This window comes from Symphalangus syndactylus, chromosome 8 (assembly GCF_028878055.3).
Source record: "Symphalangus syndactylus isolate Jambi chromosome 8, NHGRI_mSymSyn1-v2.1_pri, whole genome shotgun sequence".
Lineage (NCBI taxonomy): Eukaryota > Metazoa > Chordata > Mammalia > Primates > Hylobatidae > Symphalangus > Symphalangus syndactylus.
In genome coordinates this window covers 26138260-26163097 of record NC_072430.2, presented here as the reverse complement: position 1 = coordinate 26163097, position 24838 = coordinate 26138260, and the positions used below count along the sequence as shown (strand labels likewise).

The 24838-nt window shown below is 39.0% G+C and overlaps 1 protein-coding gene across 12 annotated transcripts in view; it reads right to left on the bottom strand.

The window, feature by feature from the left end:
• The window catches only part of RPS6KA5 (ribosomal protein S6 kinase A5), a 191342-nt gene that overhangs the window by 10456 nt on the left and 156048 nt on the right, over positions 1-24838 (bottom strand). For 11 of the 12 annotated variants that reach the window (XM_055288416.2, XM_055288417.2, XM_055288419.2 and 8 more), the window contains 6 exons: positions 22502-22663; positions 20301-20426; positions 19798-19931; positions 19026-19119; positions 14159-14329; positions 10220-10411 (listed from right to left, as the gene is read on the bottom strand). In XM_055288416.2, coding sequence (XP_055144391.2) covers positions 10220-10411; positions 14159-14329; positions 19026-19119; positions 19798-19931; positions 20301-20426; positions 22502-22663 — 879 coding nt within the window. The remainder of the gene's footprint in view (positions 1-10219; positions 10412-14158; positions 14330-19025; positions 19120-19797; positions 19932-20300; positions 20427-22501; positions 22664-24838) is intronic. The other variant, XM_055288421.2, reaches the window with a different exon arrangement.

The following is a 24838-nucleotide window of genomic DNA, read 5'->3' as shown; positions in this document are numbered from 1 at the left end:
TCTATTTTGTGGCCAGGAGTGGTGGCTCATGCCTGTAATCCCAGCACTTTGGGAGGCTGAGGCAGTCAGATTGCTTGAGTCCAGGAGTTTGAGACCAGTGTGGCCAATATGGCGAAACCCCATCTCTACTAAAAATACAAAAATTAGCTGGGTGTCATGGTATGCGCCTGTAATCCCAGCTACTTGGGAGGCTGAGGCATGAGAATTGCCTGAACTCAGGAGGCAGAGGTTGCAGTGAGCTGAGATTGTGCCACTGCACTCCAGGCTGGGCAACAGAGCAAGACACTGTCTCAAAAAAAAAAAAAAAAGTCTATTTTAGGCCGGGCTCGGTGGCTCACGCCTGTAATCCCAGCACTTTGGGAGGCCGAGGCGGGTGGATCACGAGGTCAGGAGATCGAGACCATCCTGGCTAACACGGTGAAACCCCGTCTCTACTAAAAAAAATACAAAAAATTAGCCGGGCGAGGTGGCGGGTGCCTGTGGTCCCAGCTACTCGGGAGGCTGAGGGAGGAGAATGGCGTGAACCCAGGAGGCGAAGCTTGCAGTGAGCCGAGATCGCGCCACTGCACTCCAGCCTGGGCGACAGAGCGAGACTCCATCTCAAAAAAAAAAAAGTCTATTTTACTGTAGCCACTCCTGATCTCTTTTTTGTTTGTTTGTTTGTTTCTGAGACGAAGTTTCGCTCTTGCCACCTACGCCAGAGTGCAATGGCACAATGTTGGCTCACTGCAACCCCTGCCTCCTGGGTTCAAGCGATTCTCCTGCCTTAGCCTCCTGAGTAGCTGGGATTACAGACACACACAACCACGCCTGGATAACTTTTGTATTTTTAGTAGAGATGGGGTTTCACCATGTTGGCCAGGCTGGTCTCGGACTTCTGACCTCAAGCGACCCGCCTGCCTCGGCCTCCCAAAGTGCTGGGATTACAGGCTTGAGCCACTGTACTCAGCCCTGATCTCTTTTGGTTACTATTTGCATGGAATATCTTTTCCCATAGTTTCACTTTCAATCTATTTGTGTCTTTGGATTTAAAGTGATTCTTTTGCAGACAGCATATAGTTAATCATGTTTTTAAATCCATTATGCCAATCTTTGTCCTTTGATTAGAGTTTAATCCATTTGCATTTAAAGTAATTACTGATAAAAAGGAACTAACTTCTGTCATTTTGCTATTTGTTTTCTATATGCTTGATAGCTTTTTTGTCCTTCATATTCTGCATTACTGCCTTCTTTTATGTTTAGTTTATTTTTTTGTAATAAAACATTTAAATTCCTTTCTTCTTTCTTTTTGTATATATTCTATAGCTATTTTCTTTGTGGTTCCCAAGGGATTACATTTACTATCCTAAAGTTATAACACTCTAACTTGAATTTATATCAGTTTAACTTTAATAATGTAGAAAAACCTTTGCTCTCTAACAGTTCTACCCAACTTCTTTTGGTTGTTTATGTTACAAAACTACATCTTCATACATCGTGTGCCCCAAAACAAATTGATAATTCTTTTAAATGCATTCGTCTCTTATGTCACGCAGAAAACAAAAAGTGAAGTTATAAACTGTTGTCACAATAATGCTAGCTTTTTACCACTGGTCATGTATTTACCTTTATTGACATCTTTATGTCTTCATAAGGCTTTGAATTAACTGTCTAGTGTCCTTTCTTGTCAGCCTGCAGGACTCCCTTGAGCATTTCTTACAGAGCGGCGTTAGTGGTAATGAAGTAATGAACTCCCTCAGCTTCTTACGGATCTAGAAATATGTTAACTTCTCCCTCACCTTTGAAGGACAGCTTTGCCAGAGATAGGATTCTTGGTTGACAGTTTTGCTTTTTTCTTCCTTTTAGTGCTTTGAATGTATCACTCCACTGCCTTCTGAGCCACTTTCTGATGAGAAATCTGCTGATGATCTAACTGAAGATGACTTGTATGTGTGGAATCGCTTTTCTCTTGCTGCTTTCAAGATTCTGTTTTTTTTTTTTTTTTTGAGACAGAGTCTCACTCTGTCACCCACTCTGCCATGATCTCAGCTCACTGCAACCTCCGCCTCCCAGGTTCAAACAATTCTCCTGCCTCAGCCTCCTGGGTGGCTGGGATTACAGGTGTGTGCCACCACGCCCCGCTAATTTGTGTATTTTTAGTAGAGATGGGGTTTCTCCATGTTGGCCAGGGTGGTCTTGAACTCCTGACCTCAAGTGATCAGCCCGCCTCAGCCTCCCAAAGTGCTGGGATTACAGGTGTTTCATTATAATGTGTTTCAATGTGGGTCTCTTTCAGTTAGTCTTACTTGAATTTTGTTGACTTTCTTAGTTGTTTATATTGTCTTTCATTAAAATTGGAAAGTTTTCCACCAATCCAGTAGAATATTTCTTCCAATATTCACTCTGTCCCTTTCTCTCTCTTCTCTTCTAAAACTCCGACAATGCATATGTTGGTCCTCTTGATGGCATCCTACAGTCCCGTAGGCTCTGTTCGCTTTTTTTCATTTTTCTGTCTGTTCCTCACACTCAATAATTTTAATTGTCCTAACTTCAATTTCACTGATTCCTTCTGCCTGCCAAATCTGCCTCTAAAACCCTCTACTGAATTTTTCATTTTAGTTATTATACTTTTCAGCTCCAGAATTCCTTTCCATTTTCTTTTCAGGTTTTCTATATCTTTACTGTTATTTCCATTTTGTTAATACATTTTGTCTTGATGTTCCCCACATACTCCTTTAGGTCTTTCAATGTCTTTAAATCTGCCTCTGAAACCCTCTACTGAATTTTTCATTTTAGTTATTATACTTTTCAGCTCCAGAATTCCTTTCCATTTTCTTTTCAGGTTTTCTATATCTTTACTGTTATTTCCATTTTGTTAATACATTTTGTCTTGATGTTCCCCACATACTCCTTTAGGTCTTTCAATGTCTTTAACACAGTTGTTTTAAGTCTTTGTCTAGGCGAATTTATCATGAGGCCTTTTTCAGAAACAGTTTCTGTTGATCTATTTTTTTCTTTAAGTGGGCCATAATTTCTTGTTTCTTTATATACCTTGTGATTCTTGTTGAAAATAGGACCTTGAACTTAATGATGTGATATCTCTGGGAATCAAAATTCTCCTCCTTCCCTAAGGTTTGCTTTTTTTTTTTTACCTTGTTTTTGTTTATTGCTTTTTGTTTTTTGATTGTTATAGGCTGTCTCTGTGCCAGGGATCAGCATGGAGTACAAACTTAAGGTCTTCTCAGGTCTTTGATGAGCCTGTGGCTTTGCCTGGGCATGCTTGGTAGCTTTCTAATTTTCCCTATATAAGCAGTTGCTTTGGAATGTACAAGTACTGAATGTCTGGCTCCCAAAGGGAAAAAGGAGAAAAATGAAGAGAGGAAAAAGGGGGACTAGTCCTTTAAGTACCCCTGGAAATCACTTCATCCAGAGGAGGAGGAGGAAGGACTTGCAGTAATGGTGGCAGGCACAACAACAGTGACCACTGCCCTCTTTGCACCTCTATAATGAGAAGCAGCAATTACAGCAATTCAGATCACAGATGCTCTGTATTTGGAGGACAATGTCCTTTTTGCCCTTCCTGGCTCCCACAAGCTGTGTATAGGTTGTTTTAGGAATACGTGCATGGCTGTCTGCTACAGGGTTGAGGGTGGGGAATGGGTGGCTGCTATAAGTTGAGCATCCCTAACCTGTAAATCCAAAATCCAAAATGCTCCCAAAACAAACTTTTTGAGCGCCAACATGCTCCATGGAAATGCTCACTGGAGCACTTTGCATTTTGGATTTTCAGATTAGGGATGCTCAACCTGTACATATTCTGCAAATATGCCGAAATCCAAAATACTTCTGGTCCCAAGCATTTTGAATAAGGGATACTCGACCTATACTGTGCTAAGAGCTAAAATTGACCGAAATTAACTGCACTTCACTGTCGAAACCTTTCCCTGGAAGTTGAAAACTTTCAATGGACTTCAGAGTTCCAAAATAGTTACGTCAGAGAGATTCTGCCACTGCAGTTGGTGGTGAGACAGATTCCTGGTGCTTCCTGCTGCACTGTCTTCCCAGCATCCTCTCTTTAAAATATCCTTCTATTGTTGATGAACATTGGGTTGTTTCCAGTGTGGGGAATTTGAATCACGCTGTTATATATCTTCTTATACATGTCTTTGTTACAGAAATATATGTATTTCTGTTGGATATATTTCTGAATTGGAATTGCTGGGTTATTTGGTCCGCATATGTTCGGTAGATACTGCCAAATAGTTTTCTAAAGTCTGCTCTACTTCTTTGTCCTGCGCCACTTCTTAACAGGTATATTTGTGGCTAAATATAAGAAAGCAGGGCAGGGAATGGTGGCTCACACCTGCAATCCCAGAACTTTGGGAGGCTGAGGTGGGCGGACTGCTTGAGCCCAGGAGTTTGAGACTAGCCTGGACAACATGGCAAAACCCCACCTCTACAAAAAATACAAAAATTAGCTGGGCATGGTGGTGTGTGCCTATAATCCCAGCTACTCGGGAGACTGAAGCAAGAGGATCACCTCAGCCTGGGAGGACGAGGCTGCAGTGAGCCACGAATGTGCAACTGCACTTCAGCCTGGGCAACAGAGCAGGATCTTGTCTCAAAAAAAAAAAGGGCCGGGCGTGGTGGCTCACGCCTGTAATCCCAGCACTTTGGGAGGCCGAGGCAGGCGGATCACGAGGTCAGGAGATGGAGACCATCCTGGCCAACATGGTGAAACCTCGTCTCTACTAGAAATACAAAAAAAATTTAGACGGGCGTGGTGGTGGGTGCCTGTAGTCCCAGCTACTCGGGAGGCTGAGGCAAGAGAATGAACCTGGGAGGCGGAGCTTGCCGTGAGTGGAGATCGCGCCACTGCACTCCAGCCTGGGTGACAGAGCAAGACTCCACCTCAAAAAAAAAAAAAAGAAAAAAAAAAGAACCCAATCTTTATAAATAAAGTTTTCTTGCCTTCCGGCATGTAATAATGCAACAGGTTGTTGGGTGAAAAAACTAACTTTCCAACTTTGGAAGTATTAGAGAGGATATTGGTGATAATATAAAAGATCCCTTTTCTGGAAGAGGTAGAATTAAACAAACTTGAGGATCCTCTCAGTTCCAAGCTCTTAAAATTTTAGTTGATTATCTAGAAATATCTGTTAAGGATAACTTTGTGTCTGCAAATTGTTTGCAAATAGTGTAGCAAGGTATAGCTCTATCTCTACATAAAGATATATATGTATGTCTGTATATATGTATTATATATACTCACATATATACATATACACATACATATAGAGAGAGCATGCACACTAGAAATAATTGGAGAGAAAGAAAAAGGAAATGCAGCAAAATGTCAGATGTTCACAGTAATATTCTCTCATATTTTCTCCAGCAGTAAAATTTTCAAAATAAAATTGTGGTAAAAAAATAAAAAAATAAGGTCCTGAGAATAAAACACTTTAAACAAAATTTTATAGCACCTCACAGGTATGTTATATATCTTATCCTACTTTCTCTAAATACTGTGTACTGTGGACTGAATGTTTGTGTTCTCCTCGCGCCCCCTGGGGATTCACACGTTGAAGCCCCAGCTCTCCATGTGACTGTATTTGGAGACAGGGCCTTTAGGGAGGTAACTAAGGTTAAATGAGGTTATATGGGTGGGCCCCTGATCCAAGAGAATTAGTGTCCTTAAAGTGATAGACACTTTCTCTTTGTGAGTGTGCAGACCAAGGAAAGGCTATGTGTGGACACAGCAAGCAGGTGGCCATCTGTAACCCAAGGAGAGGGCCCTCACCAGACACCAGTACTGCTGGCATCTGGATCGTAAGACTACCCAGCATCAAGAACTGTGAGAAAATAAATTTCTGTTGTTTAAGCTGCCTAATTTGTGGTATTCTGTTACAGCAGCCTAAGCAGATTAATATACCATGTAAGCTCTATTTTTATTAAAGTCCTCTACATTTCAGACAGGGATTGTATATCCATCAGGTATAATGGGTTGTAATCAAAACCTCATAATACTACATGATGTATCTTCCTGGAGTATTTATTTTATTCAGTGAGGACAATATAACTTGTTTTCATATTAAAATGTCCACATACATGTTAATTAGATATAAAATACAAAACTTCCATTTATTTCTAAAACAAATCAGGAGACTTCAAATAAATTTTGTGCTTGTTATGGGATAATTCAGCCTTTGTATCTAGATGTGCATTCATTTATATAGAAAAGTTAGGAAAGCACTCTTTTTTTCGGATAGTTTAATGAAGGTATTATTTTTGTTCATTTTCATCTGTATTTTATCATGTACCTCTAAAAAGAAAGGACTTTTGTTTTTTGGAGACAGGATATTGGTCTGTCACCCACTGTGGAGTGTGGTAGTGTGATCACGGCTCACTGCAGTCTCAACCTCTGGGCTCAAGTGATCCTCTCACCTCAGCCTCCCAAGTAGCTGGGACTACTGGCATGAGCCACCATGCCCAGCTAATTAAATTTTTTTTTTTTTTCTTTTAGAGACTGGGTCCCACTGTGTTGCCCTGGCTGGTCTTGAGCTCCTGGGCTTAAACAATCTTCCTACCTTGGCCTCCCGAAGTGCTGGGATTACAGACTGTGTCTGTCCGTAAAAGGCAAGCACTTTTAAAACCACAACCACAATATCAGTATCACATCTAAAAAAAATTAGTAGTAATTCCTTTGTATCATTCAACATCTAATCAATATTCAAATTTCCCTAGCTGTGGTATATACATAGTATATAAATTAGATCTATACGAATTACATTTAATTTGAATTTAATAAATAGAATTTAAATTAAGCTGGGCACTGTGGCTCATGCCTGTAATCCCAGCATTTTGAGAAGCCGAGGCGGGAGGATCACTTGAAGCTAGGAATTTTAGACCAGCCTGGGCAACAAAGCAAGACTTCGTTTCTATTAAAAAAAAAAAAAAAAATTAGCTGGGGTATGGTGGCATGTGCCTGTGGTCCCAGCTACTCAGGAGGCTGAGGTAGGAGGATCACTTGAGCCTGCAGTGAGCTATGATGGTGCCACTGTACTCAAGCCTGGGCGATAGAGGGAGGCTGCTGCAAAAAAAAAAAAAAAAAAAAGAATCTAAATTAGAAAGTGCTTGAATCAGGATTTCAGTAAGATGCAAACATTGTTTCTTATGTGTCTTTTCATTTATAAGTTCTCAGTTTACCTTTTTTTTTTTTTTTTTTTTTTTTACCATTTATTTGTTGAAGAAACTGGGTTGTTTGTTCAGTAGAACTTCCCACATACTGGATATTGTGATTATCCTGTGATATCATTTAACCTGTTTTTTTGTCCTATTTTTCTTTTTTTTTTTTTTTGGAGACGGAGTCTCGCTCTGTCACCCAGGCTGGAATGCAGTGGCGCTATCTCGGCTCACTGCAAGCTCCGCCTCCCGGGTTCACGCCATTCTCCTGCCTCAGCCTCTCCGAGTGGCTGGGACTACAGGCACCCGCCACCACGCTTGGCTAATTTTTTGTATTTTTAGTAGAGACGGGTTTCACTGTGGTCTCGATCTCCTGACCTCGTGATCTGCCCGCCTCGGCCTCCCAAAGTGCTGGGATTACAAGCGTGAGCCACCGTGCCCGGCCTATTTTTCTTAAAAATTTGACAATTAGATTTAGAGAGAAGCATGGCTTCCATCCATGTCATTACACAAAGTTATTTCTATAGTTAAGGAATTCAGAGGCTCCAAAATACCCTGCTGCATGTTTAAGACTGCCTTTTAAAACCTTAAAGAGCTTGATGGACATAATTGGCCTTTAGCAAGAGAAAAAAAATTACTAAAAATGAAAGTCTCTTTTTTATTTAATCTTTAAGACATGCTACTAATAAAAATGTCTTCAATTTAAGTCCTTCAACGAAACTCAGATCTACGAGTCAGTTTATTTTTGTTTAAAATGTTATTCACAAATATGTAAGTTTAGTTTGAAAATTATAAATGATGACTGAAAACCGATGAGATAAAAACTAAAACTTAAAAATAAAAGAAGAACCATCCTGCAAGGACAACTGACTAGTCATTGGGGGAAAACAACTGACACTAAAATAAATCCCAGACTTAAGTATAAGAATAAAATAATTCTAGAGAAAAATTTAGGACAATATTTTCATAAACTTGGGTTGGGCATAAGAGTGGAGTGACAATCTGACATAGAAGTCAGATATCATAAAGAAAAAGACTGACATATCTTACTACACAGACATTTAAGAATCTTCTCTGTTTAAATCCTTTTAAAAACAAAATCAAAATCCCGTATTACCATAAACAAAGTTTTAAAACAAGTGACACACCAGAAAAAACATTTCCAATATTAATGTCAAAGAATGAAAGTCTTTAATAGAGCTTTAAAATGCAGTAAGAAAAATCTCCTCATGGGAAAATGAGCAAAGCTCATAAAGAGCAATTCATAAAAGAGGTGGGGCACAGTGGCTCTTGCCTGTAATCCCAGCACTTTGGGAGGCCAAGGCAGGCAGATCACCTGAGGTCAGGAGTTTGAGACCAGCCCGACCAACACGATAAAACCTCGTCTCTCCTAAAAATACAAAAATTAGCCAGGCATGTTGGTGCGCACTTGTAATCCCAGCTACTCAGGAGGCTGAGGCAGGAGAATCGCTTGAATCCGGAAGGCGGAGGTTCCAGTGAGCCAAGATTGTTCCACTGCACTCCAGCCTGGGAGACAGAGCAAGCCTTTGTCTCCAAAAAAAAAAAAAAGAGAGTAATTCATAAAAGAGAAAATACTAATGTTCAAATGCATGAAAAGATGCTCAAACTAAATATTCATCAAAGAAACACATGCAAATTATCACAATGGGATATCATTTCAGATGAAAATTGATAGCCAATGTACTCCCATACAGTTGATGAGAACATAATCTGATAAATCTTTTAGAAGGAAATCCAGGCACACATGTTAAAGGAAAGTTGTGCATACCATTCTTCTGGGAATCTATCCTAAGGAAATGGTGAGACAAACACAAACACATATATAAAAAGAATTCATTTGTGTAGCTTATAATTAGTGAAAAAGTGAAAAAAAAGCTAACAGCTTATTAGTAAATAAATGGTTAAATAAGTTTCAAAGACTCAAAATACAGGTATAATACAATCTTATTTGTTAAAAAATTCAAATATGTATACATGTATAGAAAACATGTGGAAAGATGTAAAGCCTACATATCTACAGGGGAGGAGGGGCTGAAGGGAGAGAGAGGCCTTGAGGTATATCATCTCTCAATGAGAAGATTATGAGTAATTTTCACCTTGTTCCTTCTTTCTGTACTTTCTGAAAATTTCCCAAGATCATGCATTACAAATTATATGCAGAAAAAGTAATGATATTTGGAGAAAAAAACACAAGATTTTTCTAACTTAATGTTCTGTTTCTAATCACAGCAGCCAAGGACATTTTGTGAAAAGCATGCTCACGGGCCGGGCGCGGTGGCTCACGCCTGTAATCCCAGCACTTTGGGAGGCCGAGGCGGGCGGATCCCGAGGTCAGGAGATCGAGACCATGGTGAAACCCCGTCTCTACTAAAAATACAAAAAATTAGCCGGGCGTGGTGGCGGGCGCCTGTAGTCCCAGCTACTCGGAGAGGCTGAGGCAGGAGAATGGCGTGAACCCGGGAGACGGAGTTTGCAGTGAGCCGAGATCGCGCCACTGCACTCCAGCCTGGGCGACAGAGCGAGACTCCGTCTCAAAAAAAAAAAAAAAAAAAAAAAAAAAAAAAAGAAAAGCATGCTCACATTACTTTAAGTTATCCAGTAGAAACACTTCTAATTTTATCTATTTATTTGTTAATTTAGCTTAAATGGTATTCTTTAATTACATTTTAGTCTGAAACTTCACAGAATAGTTTTTTAAAAATGTTTTCCTATTGATGAATCACTTTGCTATTTTCACATTATGTCCAATATAATACGTGTCTTTAAAAATATATACTATAGTTCCTTTAACTTTCATTGATATAAAACACAGCTAACTTAAATATTTCAAAAAAACCAAAATAGAAATTCCTACATTTTCTCTAATATACATTTTAAGAAGGGAAATACTATTCGGTTAGGCCTCTAATTGGCTGTACAGAAAAGAAACCACTTTGCCAATTTTTTCATGAATGTAAGGAAACAGTGAAGAGCGAGATAAAGAGAGAGGACACCAAAGAAATGGGCAGGTTTAATGACTGTATTGAAAAGAACTCACCAAAATGACACCCAAGCTCCACAAGTCACAGGACTCATCGTAGCCATTCTGATTCAAGAGCTCTGGGGCCGCATAATGAAGGGTGAAGCATGGAGTCTTCAGGGGCTGATTATCCGGTGGCTTTAGCCGTGCAAATCCAAAATCAATTATTTTAATTTCCAAATTGTCATTTTCATCGGTGAACAATAAATTCTGCAAGATATCAATGCTTACATTAGTTTCTCACTAGGCGTGTCTTGGGAATTGCTGGTCCTATTTATGTAACACTTTGTATATTGATAGTTGATTCATGTGCAGAGAGGGTCTCATGGGGAGGCTCGAGCTGCTCTCTGCTTGATGCTTTTTGGTATTATTTCAATTTTACCACATCACGTGAAACATTTTTCAACTGCACCATGCCTCTTCTGATGTCAGACCCTTCTTCTAAGCTTTTCCCTCTACTTGTGTTTGTCTTCTGCTTCTTCCACCAACCTACCTCCCCCCATCTACTCCTCATTTAGAGATACCATCCTAACCGTCCTACCAAACTGAAGTTAAAATGTTTAATATTTTTTCCTAACACTATTTACTTTTCCTTTCTGGCACTTACCACCTCTGTATTGCTAGCTTAATGTCTTCATCCCCATTATGTCATAATTCCATAAGGACGGGGACTATGTGTCTACCTTATTTTTGACCCTACCCCAGGGCCTGGCACACACATAGAGTAGGTGCTTTGGTAAACATGTGTTCATTGAACAAAGTCATAAATAAAATAGCTATATAATATCTAGTATTGCCTATTGAAGAAGACATGGTGGAGATATCCATTATATTTCAGAAATATTTTCTCCAACAACTAATACTTAAACATATTTTGATACTTAGGGATATTATCCCTCAAATATTCATAAAACTTTATTATTTTAAATCATTCATCCACCAAGGCTTCTTGATCACTGAGACTCTGTAGTACTACTTTTTGTATTTATCACATGCTTAATACTTACTGATGCACAAATTATTTTAATAAGTACATTAAGCTAGTACTGAAAGTAAGTGAAATCTGATTATATCGTCTTTAGGCATCCTAACAAAATCCATTATGCCTTTATAGTCATTAAATTATTCCCAGCTCTGGAATATCATTTGCTTTGTTAATACTATTCTAGCTGAAATAAAACACATTATAGAAGGTATCACTGATGCAAAGAAGAAAAATCTCCTAAGTCTTCCATCTGAAAGTAAATAAAGTGGGTGGAAAGAAAAACAAAAAAATTAACTAAAAATTGTCTTAAATTTTCTAGCATACAGTGTTTAATCTTGAATTTGTGACACTGAAGCTACAACTGGGGTTGATGGATGTGTGCTTGGGAGAAGTCTTTCAGCAAGTAACACCTGAGCTCCTTTGCTGTGCAAGGCATTGTCCACACAGAACAGCTGAATGAACCACAGCTGGCCTCGTCTTCATTGAGCCTAAGTCTTTGGAAATGACTATGTTTATTCTATATTAAGATTGGAAAAGGGCTTTCTTGATTTTAGTTCTTTTTTTTTTTTTTTTTGAGACAGACAGTCTTGCTCTGTTGCCCAGGCTGGCGTGCAATGGTGCGATCTTGGCTCACTGCAACCTCCACCTCCTGGATTCAAGTGATTCTGGTGCCTCGGCCTTCCAAGTACCTGGGATTACAGGTGCCCGCCACCATGCCTGGCTAACTTTTTTTGTATTTTTAATAGAGATGGGGTTTTGCCATGTTGGCCAGACTGGTCTCAAACTCCTGTCCTCAAGTGATCCGCTTTCCTCTTCCTCCCAAAGTGCTGGGATTACAGGTGTGAGCCACTGCGCTTGGCCAATTTCAGTTCTTAAAGCAGAAGAAGTGAGAGGATGTGGCAATCACTTTAACTTGGTGACTTTAACCCATTCCTCCTATTCCTGAATATGTAAAATTGAGAAACACTGCTCACTTGCCTACCTCTTCTCTCAAAGCTCAAAGTTAGAGACAGTTCTACATGGAGAAGGGTGTGCCTAGTCAGGAATGGTGGGAAGTAACCATTCAATCCCTTTTTATCCTCATCTCAAGTTCTGCCTGAAACAAATTGGATGTATGCAACTTTTCTTAATCTCAGAAGAGTATGGGACAAGTTTGAAAAATACAAGGCAGCTTACTAAGAATGTCAGCCAGCTTCTAAATTTATCTGACTCTTACCTAGACTTAGGATTCTGCCTATGCAGAAAATGAATCCACATAGCTACCTACCAAAAGATAGAAAATCAGACTTTAAAGTGCCACATGAGAAAAATATTAAACTTTTAGTTTAGAAATACTATACACTGCCATTTAAAAGTCAGAGTGAAAGATATTTTATTATGAATATGTTGGTTCAAAGGTCCATTTTCATTTCTCCAAAATCTAGTTTGATTTAGGACTATAATTGCAGTAGAATGTCCTAAATAATCTGATAGTTCTGCCCCATTTCAAGTGAGTATTTGAAAGAAAAGCCTTATAACAAATAAGAAGAATTAAGCTACGTAAGTATCTTTTTATCAGGAAAGGAGGAATACAAATCTAAATTCTGCAAGAGAGGACAGTTGCCTCATTTGAGACTCATGAGGTGACAGATGGCCAGTTATCAAAGAATAAAACATGTGAAAATGAATTCTATACAGTCATGGAACAGATCTTTTCAATTAAAAAAAAACTACATGCTTGTTCCTTGTCTATCAAGAAAACATTTAAGTGGTGTGCTTTCACATTTAAAAATAGACAGCTAATCTCCAATGTACAGAGCACCATATTTTCAGTGGGCGTTATGTAGGACAGTGAGAACTATGATGAAGGAAGCAGGGAGGAACTATCATAGTTGCAAGTTAATAAAACAGAATTTGCTTTTGATTAATTACTAGTACTGTGAATAATGGTAATAGAAAATACATAGAAGTTTAAATACATGAAAGGAACAAACCAAATATATTTTAATGCACAGAATTTCATTTAAAAAATTTTCTTTTCCATGTGAAGTAGAGAAGAAAAGAATTCCACTTTTAAAAGATTCTCTTCTAATAATTCAAGATACTTCAGTAAAAGGCAAAAATAGTGCTTTTAGAGAAACAGTCTTTTGTGGCTTAATCACAAAAGGAACATCAAATAAGTCAGTATTTTATATATACTCGAGAATGTATTATAATCACATAATAATTAAAGTTCTATTTTGGAGAGAATATGTATAATCTTGTATATGGTAAAGGATGAGTCATCATTATCTTTTTATACAGTATTGATTTTCGTTTTTCAATTTTCATTATTTTGTTGATTTTCTAAAAGGAGGGAATTTTCATATTTTTGATACTAAAAAGGGATCATTCTAAGAGTTAGAACGTTCTTTATTAGCCTTTCATAAGAGGAGATATATAAATAGCTGTTGCTTTTGCATTGCTACATATAGTTCTATAAATATTATAGCACGATCACAGAAAAGCACATAGAAAGATGGCATAACTAATTAAACCAAGACAATTCTTTAAGTATTTAGAATAGAATTATATACATTTTTATTCATGAGCTAACCAATTTGATTACAAATGTAAAAAATGTTTTCAAAATGCATCATTTGGAAAAAAAACCCTCTAAAATTATATGTAAGAGATATTATTTTCTGCTATAAAAATTTCCATTGCTATTTTTAGTCCACAACTGTTGCATAAAATATTTTTTCCATAAAAGGTTCTCACACTTACAAATATAACCTCAAGATGATCAGCTGGCAAAAAATAAACAAAGACAAATTTATTTTAGACTGAAATATAAAAGAAAAAAAATCAAAGAAACATATTTTCAATTATCTATTTAACAGCCTTGAAAAGTAAAAAAATAAGGAAACCTCCCCAGAAACTTCCCCCATGTTTGCGAGATCTTTAATAACGGTGCTAGACTGAATTATGTAAGAGATCCAGTGATTTTATACCTCAGGTTTCAGATCCCTGTGCACCACTCCAACATCATGCATGTGGCTTACAGCTGAAACAAGCTTCCTCATGATGTAGCTGGCTTCCGTCTCACTAAAGTGCTTCTTTTTCTTAATGCGTTCAAACAGTTCTCCTCCATTCAGAAGTTCCATCACTAGAAATGTGTGAAGCTAGAAAAGAAAACGAATAATGTAGAGGGCCTTCCTGAAGCACAGAAGTCTATTAACATATAAAACATTTATTATCTACCACCAATACGTTTAAATAATCCTTTGTTAAAATAATCAGTGGCAATCCTCATATCTTAGAGAAAAGGGCTGAAAGATAATGTAGCTGTTTTATAATTCTATTTCGGTAATGGAAAATTTCAAGTACTGCAGTGAAATCTTTATACTGTATATCCTTTTTCCCTCTTGTGATGAATTCTTTCATTTGCGGTGTTTTGTTTTAAGAGATGAAGTCTCTAAAAAGAAATCTGCCCTTGAATTCCTGGGCTCAAGGGATTCTCTCATCTTAGGCCTCCCGATGAGCTGGGGCTATAGGTGTGCAATTGCATCCAGCTAATTCTTTCATTTGAATTCCACTCCAACCCTCTCTATCAAGTTTACACATCCTTTTTTTTAAACTGCTGACAATGATGTGACAATAATGTGAAGTCACTTGCTTTAAATAATAGAGAATCTGAATACTGACTGAGTAGAATGGGCAACTGCCCACGTGAGGCCTGGCACACCCATCCAATGGCAAATTAATCTTTTTAAAAGGGTAATGAGGCTGGGCTCAGTGGCTCACACCTGTAATCCCAGCACTTTGGGAGGCTGAGGTGGAAGGATTGCTTGTGGTCAGGAGTTCAAGACCAGCTTGGTCAACATAGACTCCGTCTCTACAAAAAAAATTAAAACATAAAAGTTTAAAAAGGTATTGTTTGATATTGTCATTTTGAACCTCCTGTTAGGACTCAACAGATTAGTTTCAGGGTTCCCGTTAATATTCATTACAAATACCCATAACTCACTATGGATTTTTGCTTTAATCCCAACAGTATTATCTTAATAGTTACTTTGTAAGTTATATGTTTACCATCCTTTCTCTTCTTCTCCACCCCTGGCCCTTTTCTGTCAGAATGCATAATTTCCAAAAAATAATACAGGAACTATCAAAAAGCAAAGGGCTATAAATCCCAGCACATTTAGAGGCCAGGGTGAGAGGACTGCTTGAGCCCAGGAGCTCAAGACCAGCCTAGGCAACATAGTGAGACCTCATCTCTACAAAAAATAATAACAAAAATTAGCCAGACACGGTGGTGCACGCCTATAGTCCCAGCTACTCAGGAGGCTGAGGAGGGAGAATCACTTGAGCTCGGGAGGTCAAGTCTGCAGGGAGCCGTCACTGTACCGCTGCACTCCAGCCTGGGTGACAGAGTGAGACCCTATCTCAAAAAAGAAAAAAAGCAAAGGACTTAATCGCTCTCAAATGAACACAAATGGTTTAGAAAAAGATATCATGGCAACATACTGAATTCAGGTGCTATGCATTATAAGGCCAACATCACTTCACAAAATGTTTCTTTCTGTATTAGCAAAACTCAGAATAAACTGCTTCATAAAAAAAGATAATTATAAGTACATTATCCTGAACACATTAGACAAATTGCAGAGTGAACAACCCTTCTAACAAGAAAATTGCTCCCAGCCTACTAGACATCAAGCTAACTTGAGTTTCTATATCAGATAAAGTCGAGCTTGAAGGTCTGCTACAACTGTAGGCTGGTGAGCTTTAAAAAAGATGTAAGGCAATACTTGTAGTGGTGTACAAACAGATTTAGAGTTCAACCTGGATTTGAAGGTCAATTCTGTTATTTATTCATGATCTTGGGATGCTACTTTATCTTATTAATTCTAGGATCCTTATCAATAAAATGCAGATAGCAATGAGAAAATGTATGCGCGGTAGAGCTTGAATGATGGCCCTCCAAAGATGTTCATGTCCTAATGCCCTGAACCTGTGGTTGTTTCCTTAGAAGGATGGCAAAAGGGCCTTTTGAAGATGTGATTAGTAAATTAAGGATCTTGAGATGTGAGATTATCCTGAATTATTCATCAGAGTTAGCAGTATGAGATGAGACCCTGGAGGCAAGATCTTAGAGTGATGCATGGAAGGCTCACAGCCAAGGAAATGTTGGGGGGTGTCTAGAAGCTACAAAAGGCAAGTAAATGGGTTGTCCCTTAGAGCCTCCAGAGCAGTGGTCCCCAGTATTTTTTTTCTTTTTTCTTTTCTTATTTTTTTGAGACAGGGTCTCACTCTATCACCCAGGCCGGAGTGCAGTGGTGCAGTCTTGGCTTACTGCAACCTCCGCCTCCCAGGTTCAACGGATTATCCCACCTCAGCCTCCAGAGTAGCTAGGACTACAGGCGCACAACACCACGCCTGACTAATTTTTTGTATTTTTTGGTAGAGATAGGGTCTCACCATGTTGGCCAGACTGGTCTCAAACTCCTGACCTCAAGTGATCCACCTGCCTCGCCTTCCCAAAGTGCTGGAATTACAGGCATGAGCCAGGTCTGCAACTTTTTTGGCACCAGGAAATGGTTTCATGGAAGGCAATTTTTCCATGGATGAGAGGAGGAGGTAGCAGGGTGGGACAGGCATTAGATTCTCATAAGGAGTGCTGCAACTCTGATCCCTTGCCATGTGCAGTTCACAATAGGGTTTGTACTCCAGTGAGAATCTAAGGCTGTCGCTGATCTGCCAAGAGGTGGAGCTCAGGCGGTAATGCTGGCTCACCTGCCACTCACCTCCTGCTGTGCACCTGGTTCTGCTCAAGAGGGAACCAGCTCTGGTGACAGCTTGACTCTAAGCCAATGGGCCTGATTTTGGACTTCTGACCTCCAGACTGCAGGATAATAAATTTGTATTGTTTTCAGTCTGTGGTGATTTGTTGCAGCAGCAATAGCAAACTCATGGAGTATGTGAAACGCATATCATGGCACAAAAAATGAACTATGCTATTGCACAAAGGCTGAAGACCCACCATAACCAATTTCACCCATTAGTTGAAGAAAAGACTGGATACAGGGATGATCTAGGCAACTGTGCCACCATTATGAGAAAACCCAAGATACATTACAACTGCATATTAGATTGATAATGTATTTATACTAGTTTGTATAGGATTATATCATGTGACATTTTATATTTTAGTAACTCCTGAAATATATAGATAGCAAAACATCTACTTAATTTGTGACACAAATAAAAAATTAGAAATGTTGTTCGTGGGACCTGACATTAGTCTGAAGGTCAGAGATCAAATATCTTGTCTGGGATGTAGTTAGGGGCACAGCTGCAAACCCAGAAGAGAGCATCTAAGATCACCCGTTGATTCCTTGAATTATGTGAATTTCCTCTATGTCATCTTCAACAGAAGACTGTCTAGTGAGCCTCTTCTTAAGCACCTTCGTGGCCAGGGGACTCATTACCTCCTCTCGTGTCGAGTGGCTTGATGAGGCAAGAGGAGGCAGAGGATCAGGGACAGCGGTTCCCCCTGAGTCCTTGCTTCAGTGGCATTTCTTTTCTGACTACAAGAACCAAAGAGTGAGTAGAGGGTGATGCTATTTTGGGATTCTTACTGCCAGATGTGATTCTGCCTTCCCTAAGGCAGTAAAGTAAATAAAAGCTTGTTGGGCTCTGAAGTTGGACTGTGTGGATTCAGATCCCGGCCTTACTACACTTACCAACTGTAAGACCTGTTACTTAACTTCTGTGAGTGGCCATTTTCTCACCTCATGGACCTATGGTAAGGACTGAATAAGATAATACATGCAGAGTGCCTGGTACAGGACCTCGACCACACAAGATATGTGATAATGAATGGCAACAGCTATTATGGTTATGGTGCTACCGCTGCTGCTGCCTGGTCTCACCATGATGTATCATTCCTGGCAATAGCACTCGAGGATATTTCATTGTGGTAGAGAACTGGGCCCCATCGATCCTAGGTCACAGATATTACAACAGCACAACAAAGAGAGCCCAGAAATGGAGTACAGGTTCTCCTTATTAGATTCGCATTGACATGCTATGTGACCTTGGACAAGTTTTATGACCATTCAAAATCTCAGTTTCTTTATTGGTAAAATTAGGGCAAAGCACATTCAGGATTGGTTCTTGCTCTTGTGCCTCCAAGTTGTCTTAAGTAGGACTGCATCACCCCACCTGGTCTCAGGGGCAGAGAAGTGTAATGGAGCAATTTCTGTCATGTGTGAGGTGAGCAGACATGAACTGGACACACTGGCATCCTCCCATAGTTCCTGCTGCAAAGCAGGACTGAGAGCAGAAGAGGGGGCAGCATGATCTGGCCAGGGTTCTGAGCAGAATTTACCACCTGGAGCTAGAACATAAAAGGAGTATCTTTGCTTTCTGCTTCCTATTTGTCCTTTAGCTTGCATTAATTAGGCTCCAGGCTCTCTCAGTTTTACTCTAGAAGTGAAAGGGAAGTTGGAGGCTCAAAATTCCTGAGTCCTGAGAGGTATTCCAGGATTAAGTGATGGTGTGTAGAAGCGGCATTGGCAACAAGCACATTGTAGCTAGTGACTGCACCACTGAGCTCATGCCCCTCCGTCTTCCTGTCATAGGTGGTAACTGCTGAGTGAGAAAAGCATGAGAAGTGAAGGGATAACCTAATTTGGGGTTGGGAAACAGTGTGTGGTTGGGGAGGGGTTTGAGAGGGTGGTTTCTCTGCCCTTTCTGGTGGCTGGGTGATGTTCCATATCCCTGACTCTGACCCAGCAGCACCAACAAAACGGGTGAGAAGTACAACCTTGTAAGTGAATTAGTACACACGGAAAAAACACAAAAGTAGGATACCTGATCATGAAAAACTTCATGCAACTTCACAATATTGGGGTGTCCTTCACAGAGTTTCAGAGCTGTTATTTCCTTCTGAGTATTGGCTTCCATCCTGCAAGATGAGACACTTAGCGTCCACATGTCTCTTCAAGAAAGTTTTTATATCAATACTACCCCAAGACTAATTTTGTTTACAGTGCATTCAGAATATACATGTTACAGTATACCGTAATAAGGTTTCCATGAAAGTAATTAATTATACCACACACTAGAAAAAGTAATATTCTGGACAAAATTATTATTTCTGAGTCAGAAAAGTATAAATCATATGAGGAAATGAATGCCCTACTTTCCTGACAATTTAGTAATAAGAATATGCAATCTTAACAATAATCATCAGTTACCAAAACAACTACATGGCTCTCAAAGCTATCAGTAGCTTGCTAAATAATTTTAGAGAAAAATATTTCAAATACACAACTAGTAGAAATGGCAACGGCTGCCAAAATCACTAAGTGAGCCTGATTAAATATGTCACTGTCACAAAGACGTTTTCTCTAGATAAACTCAAAAGCAAATAAGACTATGATTTATGTCTAAAATGGATTACTTTATCAGAAAATATCAATTAGAGCTAAAAGTATAATGGACCAACTGATGAGCCAAGTGGTTAAACCTTTGGGTAAAAAAGCCTTACAATATAATACTGGTTTCATTTTAAATAAATATCTCTTAATTTACAGAATTCATGAATACCTAAGAAAGAATATTATATTAAAAATGGTCATACCTTTTGCTGATTATTTTGACTGCAAAAGCTTGGTTACTTTTTTTATGCACACACTTTCGACAAATTGAAAAACTACCTTCTCCCAGTGGTTTGTCCTTCAAATCTAGGTCATAGTGTTGATAGAATGGAGAGTCCTGTCAAGAAATCAACATCATTTAACTTCAGAAAATGTCAGTAATACACAAGAGATAAAATTGTAGAGTAAAATAAAATTATTAATATTAATAAACAGGAATAGAATACATTTATAATCTAAAATTCATCTTACTTTACAAGTAATTTCTATTTTCATCTACACAATTATTTAAGATACATAATTCTCTATAATTGTAAAAAGAAGTTCATTCAACTTGACGTTAATTCTCTAGGGAAAGTATTGCTATATCCCACTTCTAAAATTGCACTTTAGTTGAATTACTAGACTTAAGAACATTAATTAGAGTTGGTATTTAAACACTCACAAAACCTACAAATATGTCATATAAGTTACCACATCTATATACCTTCATCATTGCACTCCTGGCAACATTTGTCATTCCAGGACGTTCAACTCCCATGTGAAACTGAAGAGGGTCTATGACAGCTGCATTACGCTTGAATAGGATGGAAGGAGCAACAAAGGAATAGCCCTAAAAACAAGACAAATAAAGATAAAGAAAAACAACTTGCAATTTTCCAGTTTAACACAGATTAGATTGTAATGACTTTTTTTTTCTTAGAAAAACACTCAAATATTTGTTGAGATGAGTCTAATTTTATTTTATTTGCAATCTAAAATGAAAGGTTACTTCAAATCATTTGAAAAATGCTGTTCAGAAGGATATAATGCCATCTTCTGGTAGAACTAAACCAATTCAAAAATAAAGGTAGAAAAAGACTTCTTCCCTATTCCATCCCCAAAATCAGACTCATACATGAAATTCTTCTGGTTTGCTGATAAAAATTTGTTTATAAACATAACTAACTTCTCAAAAAAGGATACAGTCAAGGTATTAAACAAAGCGGTCTTTTTTTTTTTGAGACTGAGTCTGGCTCTGTTGCCCAGGCTGGAATGCAGTGGTGCGATCTTGGCTCACTGCAACTTCTGCCTCCTGCGTTCAGGCCATTCTCCTGCCTCAGCCTCCCAAGTAGCTGGGATTATAGGCACATGCCACCATGCTTGATGGGGTTTCACCATGTCTCGAACTGGTCTCGAACCCCTGGCCTCAAGTGCTCAACCCACCTAGGCCTCCAAAAGTGCTAGGATTAAAGGCCTGAACCATCAGACCCAGCCACAAAGTGGTCTTTAAATGCTATTGTTTTTAAAACTGGAAAAATGGCAAGTCTCACTGAAGTTAGTTTCTAATTTAGCAGTTATTTGATTCTTATTAATATCTTCAGAATAATTAAATTTAAAACTGAGTTTTGGAAAGGAACAAAGTCTAATGGCAGAATGATGCTCTGAGCCAAGTGGTACAAAGATGGATGATTAATCCGTTCAAGCTGGAACATTCATTAATCAACAAACATTTAAAAAAATGTTCAGTAAGTGCCCAGTCACATACTAGACAGTGATAAGCAAAGAAGGAAAGACAGTCTGGATGGCCAGATTAAGTCATACTAAAGGTATACTTATAGAGGTCAAAGAAGCAAAACTCTGATGCCATTCAATAGTTAGAATATTTTATCTTGTGTGACAAATGCCCTTTTCCAAATATAAAATCTAAATATTTTTTAAGAGTTAGCAGTTAAGAGTAGTTACTGAAGGTAAAGAGTAAGGTAACATTGTGAACTAAAGAATGTTTTTATACAGGGTGGTGGGAGGCATGATGGCTCATGCCTAGAATCCCAGCACTTTGGGAGGCCAAGGCAGGAGGATCACTTGAGGCCAGAGTTCAAGACCAGCTTAGGCAACAAAGTAAGACCCTGTTTCTACAAATTTTTTTTTAATTAGGTGGGTGTGGTGGCATGCACCTGTGGTCCCAGCTATTCAGGAGGCTGAGGCAAGAGGATCCCCTGAGCCAAGGAGTTAAAGGCTGCAGTGAGCTATGATCATGCCACTGCACTCCAGCCTAGGTGACAGAGTGAGACCTTGTTTCTTAAAAAAAAAATGTTTTTTTGGCTGGACGTGGTGGCTCATGCCTGTAATCCCAGCACTTTGGGAGGCCAAGGCAGGAGGATCACTTGAGGCCAGGAGTTCAAGACCAGCTTAGGCAACATAGCAAGATCCTATCTCTGCAAAAAATAGAAAAATTAGCTGGGTGTGCTGGTTTGCACCTGTGGTCTCAGCTATCCCAGAGGCTAAGGTGAGAGGATCATTTGAGCCCAGGAGTCTGAGGCTGCAGTGAGCTAGGACAGCACTGCTGCACTCCAGTCTGGGCATCAGAGTGAGACCCTATCTATATAAAGAAAATCTTTTTAATATGAATAGAGGTAAAATACAAGATTATTGTATTTTCTATAAAAGAATCTGAACAAAAATAAAATTCCAGGTATAAAATTAAAACTTCCCTTATATCAAAAATAAACACATAAACAATATCTGCTATTGAGCAAACTATAAGCTTCGGTTAACAATCCGCAGTATTTCTGCATTTAATAATTTAAAAGATATTAGAGAATCCCATTTTTACGATGCCAACAAAACTACTTCAATATGGGAAATTTAATCTTTTCTTTCAAAGGACATATGGCCAATGTACATGTGCACAGGATTGGAAATTACCTGAAACAGCTTCTCAGAGCTCTGGGGCAGGGCTGCGGGAGAATAAGTGGGATCCATTTCTGTGAACTCTTCTGCAAAGTTACTCACATCTAATTCATCTCGAATGACTGGCTTAAATGGTGCAGGCACTTTTTTGGCGGCTAAATCATCCCAATTTATTTTCTAAAACAAAGAAAGTTGGTACAAAATAGAAATCAATAGTCAAAATGTATTTTCTAAGAATAACAGAGATAAATTAGGATTTTGACTGGTAGAGAGAGAGGATAAAAATAAGGGAACATATTTCAAATCAATAAAAAAAACATATTTTCTCCAAGCAAGATCACAGCAGTTTATAGCTCCAACCAATGCTGTGCCTCAAAGATGAGACTATCGCTGTTGAATCTCAGAGTGTCCTCTGGGGGGCACCAAGACACCCTAGTTTACCTTTAAACATAGCAGAAAAATACTTTTGTCCTGAGCCTCTTCAGAAAGGTTAAGCCAAAAAGAAAACAAACAAAAAACCCCAAACAAAAAACTGAAATAAAAGGTTTCCAAATGCTCTACGGATGTGGATATCAGCTCTAAAGGAATATTCCTATTTCCTAGAGGCAGTGTTACTTAGCTCTCTGCCTGCACCTGCTTTTCCTCCTGGGCATCCAGAAGACTGGAAAATAAATCCACTGTAAATCATGCATGTGCTTATGTCTAGAAGTTCAAATGATACCATCATATGGATGTGATCACTCTTTTCTTATTCAACTGTGTTCAAGCATTTTAAACACTGCCTCTTATGTCCCCCATAGAATAATGCAAGCCCGTTTTCCCGCTAGGTCACTTACTGAGTTATATTACTGAAATCCAACCTTTGCTCTGTTTCTTTGTGCTCCTTCTATCATTTAAAACAATCTCAGATAACACTTACTGAATTAAACCCTACAGGTCTCCTACTACCATATTTCTTCAAATCTAAGATGCCATTACTGATAGTAAGATACACAATTATTTTATGTATCATTAAGAAGAAAAAAGGCCGGGCGCGGTGGCTCACGCTTGTAATCCCAGCACTTTGGGAGGCCGAGGCGGGTGGATCACGAGGTCAGGAGATCGAGACCACGGTGAAACCCCGTCTCTACTAAAAATACAAAAAATTAGCCGGGCGCGGTGGCTGGCGCCTGTAGTCCCAGCTACTCGGAGAGGCTGAGGCGGGAGAATGGCGTGAACCTGGGAGGCGGAGCTTGCAGTGAGCCGAGATTGCGCCACTGCACTCCAGCCTGGGCGACAGAGCGAGACTCCGTCTCAAGAAAAAAAAAAAAAAAAAAAAAAAAAAAAAAAGAAGAAAAAAGTATTAATCATAAGAATATAAGATGATGGCCACTGTAACATGCATACTGATTTCAGTGACAGTAAAATATGAAAATGTGCACTTCTTGGTTGATAAAATTTAGTAAGTTTAATCAACCACCACAAAATTTTTTTTTTTTTTTGAGATGGAGTCTTGCTGTGTTGCCCCGGCTGGAGTGCAGTGGCATGATCTTGGCTCACTGCAAGCTCCACCTCCCGGGTTCACGCCATTCTCCTGCCTCAGCCTCCCAAGTAGCTGGGACTACAGGCGACCGCCACCACACCCGGCTAATTTTTTGTATTGTTAGTAGAGACAGGGTTTCACCGTGTTAGCCAGGATGGTCTCGATCTCCTGACCTAGTGATCCGCCCACCTTGGCCTCCCGAAGTGCTGGGATTACAGGCGTGAGCCACTGTGCCTGGCCCATAAAATGTTTTTATTATGCTGTCTTGTAGATGCAATAGAAACAAAATAATTAAATCACAGATCTTCAAATTTCTCAGCTAAAATGGAATTGAGACCATTTAGTTCATCTCCTTTATTTGATCCAGTGAAACAGAGGCCGAGAAATAAGAAATACCTTTTCACTCAAACACCAGTTGGTGGAAGAGTCAGGATTTGAACACAGTCTCTTGACTTTCTAGTTAGTGTTTTTTTCTCTCTGCAGCTGTACTGTTTTCCATTATAAGCACATAACTTGCGCTTGGCCATTGTACATATATTAAAATAAACTTCTAGAGGAAAGGGGTAATTTAAAGAAACATGTTGTAAGCAGGAGAATGTTTAATATGTAGAAAATGGAATGCTATTATGACCCTTTCCACCTGCGCTCCATTTACAGAGAAAAAGGCCATTTAGGCCTTTACAAGTAGAATTCTGGTCTTTCCAAAAGTGTCCCTATCATTTAAAAAGTCAAGGCAATTAAGTAATCTAAAATTACTATTCCAAGCTACTGAGAAATTTCTCTAATATGAAAGACATACTGCAATATTCCCAAATACAGGGAGCAATGGA